The 10,134-nt window shown below is 35.8% G+C and overlaps 1 protein-coding gene across 1 annotated transcript; it reads left to right on the top strand.

Moving 5' to 3' along the window:
- The first annotated feature begins 925 nt into the window (after nucleotides 1–925).
- Nucleotides 926–2,007, top strand: LOC107707885 (antihemorrhagic factor cHLP-B-like). Its single transcript, XM_016511993.1, has 4 exons — nucleotides 926–1,203; nucleotides 1,308–1,415; nucleotides 1,538–1,622; nucleotides 1,892–2,007. Exons 1-4 carry the CDS (start codon nucleotides 1,129–1,131, stop codon nucleotides 1,990–1,992), a joined length of 369 nt encoding a protein of 122 aa, XP_016367479.1. The 5' UTR covers nucleotides 926–1,128; the 3' UTR covers nucleotides 1,993–2,007.
- The last annotated feature ends 8,127 nt before the right edge of the window (nucleotides 2,008–10,134 follow it).

The raw sequence follows: 10,134 nt of genomic DNA, 5'->3' as shown, positions 1-10,134 counted from the left end.
GAAATGGAAATAAAATCAAGTTTATATTGATTTCTAATGTCTTTCCAGTGGATTCATCTGCAACATCAATGCTAGTTTTTTTGAAATACCTTCATTTAAGGACTTTTGACCACATCATTTAATTCAATTGGCACAGTGAATAATATATATATATATATATTTAAAAAAAATCAATTGACAAAGCGTTTGTATATTGTGCCAACGCAACATGAAATTAATGACACTTATTTAATGTTAAATATAAAATAATATATGATCAAATTATCTTCTATTTCAATTAACGTCGAAATAGTATACATGCATTGTGTAAAAGAAGCAAAACCCATACAACTCTACTAATCTGCACGATCTAAGAGACTATCATAAAGAACTGTAAATATTAGAGTTATAAAGTGTACACACTACTGGTCAACAGTTTGGAATAATTAAGATTTTTAGAATTTTTTTTAGTATCTTATTATGTATTTTTAAAATGCTTTTTTTTTTCCCCAGCAAGGATGCATTAACTTGATCAAAAGTGACAGTACATACAAAATTGCAAATAAATGCTGTTCTTTTGAACTGGCTATTCAGCTAAGAATCCTGAACAAAATGTGTCACAGTTTCAAAACTATTAAGCAGCCAAAACGCTTTTCAAAATGTATTATAATAAGAACCAATTGAGCATTAAATCTGCATATCAGAATTATTTCTGAAGGATTATGTGACACATGATGCAGTATGCCCCATTAATCATAATCCAGAAACTAATTCAAACAAAACAGTGTCAAGGTGAGTTCTGCTAATAGTTAGCGTGAGTTAACAATCACCTCTGACATGACACTCCCTCACGTCCCTCTTTTATATTTGTTTTAGATATCATTTACATTGGCAAGCATCTCTGGCACTAAATTGTTTGCTTATATCCCCCTGCAGTGTATGTTATAAAGGTCTGCACAAGCGAGGGGGACTTTTTCTTGGTTGAAGATTTATCGTTCGTGTCCCTGTGCAGCATGAGAGAGCTGGTGATATTAGCAGCTGTGGTCTCGGCTCTACACGCGGCCAGCCTCCCGACAGACACTGATGTGCAATATGAGTGCCAGGAAGATCAGGACAACATTGCTACATTAGAAGCTGAGAGCTTCATTAATGACCATCACCGCCATGGATACAAATTCAAATTCGTCTCAAACATTTCCTGTGGATGTTTCATATCTACATAAGGTGTAAAAGAGTGATTACAACCACAGAAAAATAAGATAAATTAAAGGAAAAATGTAAAAGAAAAGTGATGTGCAAATGCTGAAAATTGTCTTGTTTCTGTGCAGACTGATCCTTGTGAGGTCATCTTGGGAATAACTCTAGAGGAAACTGAGTGCCACATTGTGAATCCCAAACCTTTAGATCAGTGTAACACTAGAATGGAAAGAGAGACGGTGAGATGAACATCACAGATCTTTCAAACTCTAATTTCAGAAATACTGCCTTTTATTGCTCCGAATAGAGTGACTTTTGAGTTGTGCATCCATTTAACAGCCTTTTAATGTCTCTCTTAAAGAAAGTGACAGCTAAATGTAATGTGACGGTCTCCAGTGTTGAGGGAAAGGCAGCTGTGAAGCGCTACATCTGTGACACCGAACCAGGTAAACAAATCAATTTGAATTATTTTCTTTAGAAACTTGACATATCTAGCCTTTCAAATAACTTAATGTTTAAGTTTACTTTGTCAAAGAGTACGGTATTTAACTGTAAATTTAAGTTAAAACCTAAAATGTTGCTACCGTATTTTTTACGGTAAAATTCCGGCAACCACAGCAGCCGGTTTTTTACTGTAAATTTTACGGAAGTTTTTTTACAGTGTAGTGCAACTCCTGTAAGTTACGATTCACATCGTGATTGTGTTTTGTCCCAGCTTCACATGAAATACTTGTGACAAAATGCCCTGACTGCCCCAGTCTGCTGCCCTTGCATGACCCGAAGGCTCTGGAAAGTGTGAAAACTGCAACTCATTAAGGCCTTGATATACTCATGGCGAAGTTCTTCCAAGAAAACAGCAGTTAATAAGGTATCTGTTCATAGCAATGTGGATATGTTTGGTAGTTCTTTTGCAGAAAGTTACGCTTGGGAAGCTGCTTCAAAACTTTAAAATGAACTCCAAACGAACTTCCATATTCCACTTTGAATACTGATATTGACCCAGACACCGAACTGATGTAAAAAAAACTAGGGGCAACAAAAGCTGACTGTCATTGCCTCAAAAAGCCAAAAAGTTGAGCTTGAACTCACCGCAAAGACTACAGCCAACAGACAACCAGCATGTACCTGTATGTTCTGTGCCCCCAATAGTGCAATGTCAAGATAATCCATTATAAATTAAGTGGATTTATTATGGTATTCATTGTGTGTTATATGTAATCATACTCTTAAAAGTTATAACCACAAATGCGTAAGTATTATAATGTATTATAAATGTTATGATTATTTATGAGATGATACAACATATTATTAAGCTTTTTTTTAATAATGCATTATGCATTAATTATAATGCTTTAAGAAAACCCTTATAATGTATTATAAATACAGGCTTCATAGAAAGTGTTACCGGATTGACAAACAATTGAGCAAAGAAGAGAGAACATTCAGTTTGTGGGTTTTGCTCTTATATACTTAAATTTGGAGTTAGATGTCAGTAACATGATTATTCTGTTTGGTTCTCTCTCTCTCTACAACCCCAACAGTGCATAAGTGTTAAATCAGAAATATATATTACAGAGTTAAACATGTTAAAGCAAATGTTTCTTATTTAATTCTCCCTCTCTCTCTCTCTTTTTTTTTAATCTCTCTCAGGAGTTGAAGCCTACAGCCTTTCTGTCCATACAGCAACTGATGGAAAAGGGGAGAGGTTCGACTGCAGTGAAGAAGTCTTCAGGACGTCATTTTTTTATGATGTTGTATTACGTGTTATTGCAAAAATGAGTATATACAGTATATAAATATGCATTCTTGAATCATTCTTGAGTCTTGTGTCTTGCCTCTCTACAAACTTTTAAATATCTGTCTGTAATTTAGTGACTGCAAATGCTGATTTCATTCGATTCCATCTTTATTATACCTGATAATGAGCTAGTTAAATTTAAGGGGGCTAATCAATATACAGTATATTTCAAGACACTAAGACTTAAGGTACTCCACTTTTTCAGTTGTTTAAAGACTGAAATACATTTTTCATTTATATTTTAAGTGTAAATTCATTTAAATTTAAAATTGTTAACTCAACGCAGGTATTACACACTTTGTAATTAACATCTGATGCATTTATAAATCAAAAATCAAAATTGAAATAAAAAAAATATGTTCCTGAGATTCAATATCTTTAACAACATGTACAAACATTACTACAAACTAAACCACCAGGGTCCTAGAAATGCGGTCCTGAAACTGCAGCCTCCGCTATATTATCCACTTCGGTAGGTGGCGCTGTTACAAAAGAACAGGGTCCTAGAACTGCGGTCCTGAAACTGCATGATGAACACCTGCTGTTATTGAGAATTACAGAGGATCAGATGTTGATGTTTTATTGGTTAAAATGATGCTACCATCATGGAGATCAGTGTTTGCTTTAGTTGTGCTCTTGACCCTTGACTTCTTGTGTTAGATTACATTGTGCAGCAATGTGGACAGTGGTGACAATAATTATTCACGCTGCAGTGCATGAGGAGAGGTTTTACTATGGTGTTACCCTGCATGCATTGCAGCATGAAGCATTTTGTTGACTGTCACCATTGTTGAGATTCATATGCTGGTTCTTGATGTGTGCGGTAGGTGGCGCTGTTACAAAAGAACAGGGTCCTAGAACTGCGGTCCTGAAACTGCATGATGAACACCTGCTGTTATTGAGAATTACAGAGGATCAGATGTTGATGTTTTATTGGTTAAAATGATGCTACCATCATGGAGATCAGTGTTTGCTTTAGTTGTGCTCTTGACCCTTGACTTCTTGTGTTAGATTACATTGTGCAGCAATGTGGACAGTGGTGACAATAATTATTCACGCTGCAGTGCATGAGGAGAGGTTTTACTATGGTGTTACCCTGCATGCATTGCAGCATGAAGCATTTTGTTGACTGTCACCATTGTTGAGATTCATATGCTGGTTCTTGATGTGTGTTTAACTATTAGAATAGCAATTTCATTGCATGCTGTAGTTGAACAAGGTCGGATATTCAAGCTCTGAACCTATTAAAAAAATAAGCACCATTGAATCTGCTGATGAGATTTTTATGTTATTAGATACACATTTTGCTATGACTTCTTCATCACCAACAAGCGAGATAGTAGTACTTGATCTTGCCTTGCTCTGTCACAGGAGCTGTGCTTTCCAAACACAGTTACAGCAGCTGAAGAAAAGCTTACACAAGAAGTACAGGGACCAAGATCCCAAGTAAAGCAAACACTGCAAATGAAACAAATATCAACATCTAAACATCTATTGATTCTCAATAAGAGCTTCTCTAGAAAGTCAGTCTGGTTAGTAATAAGTGAAGCAGGTGATGCTGCTTGTGGAGTTGTTAAACATCCTCTGCTGAGATCTTCAGAGATTTAATGTGTTTTATTTCAGTTGATTTTACCAAATGCTTATTTGATCATTTAATTTGATCATTCATCTCGTGAACTTCAACACTACTTTCGTGTTTCTTTTAACATTGTGTGGTTAATTGTCTAAAGGTGTAGCTGTGCGTTTTACTGCCTATTGATGGAGCCGTGGCTGAGTTGTTGTTGTTTTTTTGGCTTTTTTATGGCTCAGTTTTGGGGTTTCTGGTTAAAGGCTGGTCTCTATGTGGTTTACTGAAGGCTGAGATTGGGTAGCACTATTAAAACTTGTTCTGGCCCAGTTCAGGGCTGGTTATAAGTTACTATTCGGCTGAGATTTCGGCCAGAGCTGGGCCAGAAGACAATTGCTATGTGGGTTAAAGCAAGAACTGCACAGGTTCACTTTTTGCAGTGTACAAGATGAGCAGCATTTATTCAGCGTAGCTGTGAGAAGAATTGTGCACGTGTTCGTATTTTATTCATTGAATTGGGTATGTTTGATTTGAGACAAGATTTAGATTTGAATAAATTATTTTGAATATGCCCCATTATTTTCCAAACAGGTCATTGAATTGGGTATGTTTGATTTGAGACAAGATTTAGATTTGAATAAATTATTTTGAATATGCCCCATTATTTTCCAAACAAGAACATGGGAGGAGTGGAATGGATGTGTCCGGCTCCCCTGTCTGGTGTTATACCATGTGTTTGTATTGACATCAAAAGCAATGTATACCCACTTTTAATGGTTTAAAAGCCATCTATATCCTTTGTATAATGTTTTCAATTTAAAAAAGGGATATCAGTTTGTGTTGTCACATAAAGTGCTGTGTCCTTTAGATTAGGAATCATTAATGGGCCATGAGTGTCACCTAGTGACTTCTGCTGAAACAGCTGCTAAAAGTTTTATAGAAACTGAAAGCAGCCCAAAAATTAATTTAAATATATTGATATAATTATTAAATTTTATTATTAATGCGTTAAATAAAAAAATGCAAATAAATAAATAAATGGGTTAATTAAATGGTTAATTCATTAAAATAAATAACATTTTCAACCATTAAACCTATCCCATGGCTTTGTCACTTTTTCATTTTAACTTTGTGAATAGCTCACATATTGTCCATTTTTGCTACATTTGGCTTTCGTGAACATTCCCATTTTTACTTAAACAAATGGAAGGAGACACACTGTAACTCTAAACTCAATTGTGTATTTCAGATGCGTCACATCCCACAACCTTGTCATCTGCAGAGAGAAACTGACACTCACTCACACCAAAATGATGGAGGCCTTAAAGACAGCAGAGGATTGTGAAGATATTTCACTGGAATTTGGTCTTCATCACATCTATTTTCTGTTTTGTGTTTTACTTCTTTGTGTATTTTAATCAATTGTCATTTATTCATATATTCAGGTAATGACTGTGGTTAAGAGCGCTGACATTTGAATGAATAATGTTCATATATGCAATAAATATACATGGAGTTATTTATATTTATAGTAGAACAATTGCTTTAAACTGTTGAAATAAAGACAAAAGTAGGTCTGCATTTTATTCTTAGGATAACAAGAACAAAGGAAAGTTCTCTGCTAGCTTATACATATATACATGTCAATCAATATCTTTGTTCCTATAAGTCACATGACATATAAGAAAGTAAAAATGAAAGTGTCTCTTTTTAACTTTCTGTTTTGTCATGTGATTTCAAGGAACTGCTGTGGCGTGATTTCAAGGCAGCCTATGTGTCTATATAAAGACCAGCAGCAAACCTTCATTTGCTACTTGTACCTCTGGAAGAGGGCTGATAACACACAGAGAGAGAAACATCAATACTCAGGTATGACTCTGCGCTTAATATTCTCTTTTTTACACTTTGATTTCAACTATTTTTTTGTAATTAATTTGATTTATAATTATTTGGGTATAATATATATTTATATTTAATTTTTGATTTATATATTTAGCGCCGCAGATGTGTGATAATTTGACGATGTGTGAATCCAGGTTCTGTTGTTCTGTATGCTGCTGTTTGCACGTTAAAATAAACCAGTGAAAAACATATATGTTTTTTTTTTTTTTTTTAATGGGTCACAACACGCACTTAGTGCAGTACATATTGACAGGCTTCGGACAGACAATTGGCATTCATAGGCACAGCATCTAGTGGGACTGATGGTAGTCAGTGGCGAGGGGTGACGCTCCAAAAATGAGCTTGCATATCCATGTATGAACAATTTTCTTTTTTTTTTTTTTTGTATGGAGTGGTGTTTATAATCAACATCCCCATCTGCAGATATGACCTCGGTTGGCTCTGTAAGTGAACCGCAGAACGGCAGTTGACTTCTGAATCTGAATCTGTGATTAATTAAATCTGCACGCATCTGATATACTAAAGCAAACTGGTAATTTAAGCTGCATATTCTAAAAGATGTAATTTATAAAAAAATAAAAAAAGGTTTTCAAATCATGGTGATTTCATGAACAGACCTTGCATTTATGTGGAGAAATAGCCAAATCAATGTACTATATTGAAGTCTGAAATTATTTAAATGTTTTTGTTTCCTATTTATTTTCATATGGTTGAAATTTTTGTTAAGCTGAAAAACTAACTGGAAAGCAAGATGGCATCTAAATGAAATGCCATAACCATGAAGGCGAGCCAATGGATATCACACAAACAACGTGCGGACTTTGCGCAAGAGTTACGCCGGTGAACGTCAGTCAATTCACTAGAAAGTGAAAGTGAAAACTAATGGCGATTTCAGCATCTGACGCTACATTAAGGGCACATATTCTCTCAGAGACAACGAGAGACGAATCTACTTTAACATATGCTGATATGGTATATAACTGTTTTAATTTATTTTATTCCCTTAATATTTCTCTGTGGCCCTTACATGGTAAAACAAATGAGAAGAAACCTTTCGTGTTAACAGGTTTTTTTTGGAAAAAGTTTGTGCTTCAGATAAAGCTTCTGTTAATTTTCATTGATGACTGCAGTGTTAATAATTTTAATTATGGGCCTATTTATTTTAAAAGACGATTTTTTTTTTTTTTACATATTGAGTGAGGTGTAAGCTAATAGCCTATAGCAGGGATCCTCAAATCTGGCCCACGAGATCCACTTTCCTGATGTCGGTCAGTGAGGGAAGCTGTGTTTTTATAATGTTCTGCAATGACTTCCTCACTCTCTCCAGAGCATAGTGCATCAGTCATAGTGCAGCTTTTAAACCACACCAGGATGTTGTAAGTGATAATATTCTCCACGGAGCATTTGTAAAAAGACAGCAGCAATTCCTGTGACAAGTTGACTCTCCTCAGTGACCTAAGTAAGTAGTCTCTGCATGATGGGAGCCATGGATGAGTTTTGATTGGCTACAACATTCTTTTTTGATGGTCACCGTTGTTGTGATTCTCACACTGATTCTTGATGTCTGTGTGTCTGAATTTTAAAGTTTTTTTTATTTTTTTATTTATTATTTTGATCAAAAAAAGTTTAAAAAATATATGTCTGACTATAGGTATTATATTGTTCACAGGGTTGATGTAACCAATAAAGAAAACCTAACTCAGTTATTCAGGTCACTACATAAAGGTTATATCGAAACATAATCAAGGCCACAGTTACTGCAGCCAAAAAATTAAGGGTCAAGATCCCAACTAATGCAAACACTGATCACGATGTGCTTCAGAATACACTTAATTTATGAAATATGCTTTAAAAAACTGCCCTTCTTCTGTTAGGAGTACACACCCATTTATTCCATCAATATCAGATTTACTAAATACTATTAATGTTTTGTGGCGTGAGACCTGACCTGTATAGTATTTACATTTCTCTCCAGTGAAATAATGACAGATCCAAATCCAGATGATGCTCTGGACATCCTCCCTGGTGAAGATGAGGAGAACAGCACAGGAAACAGCTGCAGATCCTCACTGAAATGGCCTCAGTCAATGTTGTTCTGCTACCACAACTTCAGAAGAATGACAGCAGTATGATAAAAGTTCAAGAATTCTACAAGGACTCAAAGCCACTCATTTGTCTTCTTACTGAGAATGCTTCAGCTCTCATTGAGACACGGAAAGGAAAATACAAGATTGGTCTAAAAAACAGAAATCAGTCAGATGTATCTGAAGAGCTCAGAAGAGCTATAAATGCTTGTGTCGCAGAACCACCTTCCACTTTCAGACTTGAAGATGTGTCCAAACACTCAGACATCAGAGTAGATGCGGAAGATGATGATGACTGCAGGAGAGCAAGAGAAAAAGATGAAGTCTGTGATGCAGAATGTTTCAGTGACGTCATTACATTTGATGTTCAGAAAGATGTGAAGTATTTTGCTCAGCTCTGGGAGGGCAGTCCGCCCATGGCTCCACCAAACCCAAACTACTGTGAGAACATTCAAGACCTGAAGAAAACTATAATAACTCATGCATCAAAATCACATGGAATGATGATGAAAGAATTCAAAGTTCGTATTAATGATCTCTGGGAAGCTTTACTGAATGAACGATTCGTCTTCAGCTTCAGAAATTCTCTGGAGATTTCAGCTTACAGGAAACTGGAGACTGAATACAGCAGGTGGTCCTGGAGGCTTCGCCGTGCCATGCTGGAAACTGAGAACAAACTGCACAACCAAATAGAAAATGAAGCAATTCATGAGGTTGAGGAAACTGATCTTCACAAAGAGTTGAAGAAGACAAGTGAAGAAGTGAAAAAATCAGTGTCAGAATTCTTTGAGAAAGACGCAGATGCAAATATACTGATTCAGTGGAAAACATCATTTGACATTAAAATCAAAGAGCTACAGGAAAGCATTGTAAGAGAAACAAAGAGGAAATTAAATGAGATTCTTAAGCAGCGAGACCTGAAGAAAGAGATTGATGCTCAGAGGACACATCATGAAAACACTCTCTTTGAAAAGAGCAAAGAACTCGCCTTAAAACGCAAAGACAAAGCAAATGATGAAGAAACACTAAAGAAAGAGTTTGGTTTGTTTTGGAACCAGTGGATGAAGACAATCAGCAGAGACACTCAAACAACAAGAGACATTGACATAATGAGAGATATGAGAGAGATCCTCGGTGACATCTATGAAAGTATTAATGCAGACCACCGGAAGGACAGCAGGGATATTATATCTGTGCAGAGTTATTCAGATTATGTACAGTTAAAGAAATCAAGCGAATTTTTCACAAATGCCTGCAGAGTAGTTAAAAATCTGCTGGGTCGCAATCTCTCTGAGGAGGATGAAGCCCAAATAAGATCATTAGTCAATGATGTTGTTCAGCAGACAGACAAAATGATTCAGTCTTTTAACATCTCAAAGATGGGCTACAACATCAGCTACATTCAACAACTCATAGATTACATCAAAGCAAGAGTAATAGAACTTTGTGCATCAGAACGTGTCAGACATCACAGCTGGAGACAAAAACATGGAGGGAAGGAGACGACTGCAGGAGAAACTGGATGAGATGACAAAACTCGCTGCTAAAGATGAAGTCTGTGATGCAGAATGTTTCAGTGACGTCATTACATTTGATGTTCAGAAAGA

Source organism: Sinocyclocheilus rhinocerous, unplaced genomic scaffold (genome assembly GCF_001515625.1).
Source record: "Sinocyclocheilus rhinocerous isolate Xijiao unplaced genomic scaffold, SAMN03320098_v1.1 scaffold2250, whole genome shotgun sequence".
Lineage (NCBI taxonomy): Eukaryota > Metazoa > Chordata > Actinopteri > Cypriniformes > Cyprinidae > Sinocyclocheilus > Sinocyclocheilus rhinocerous.
This window is presented reverse-complemented; position numbering and strand designations above follow the sequence as displayed.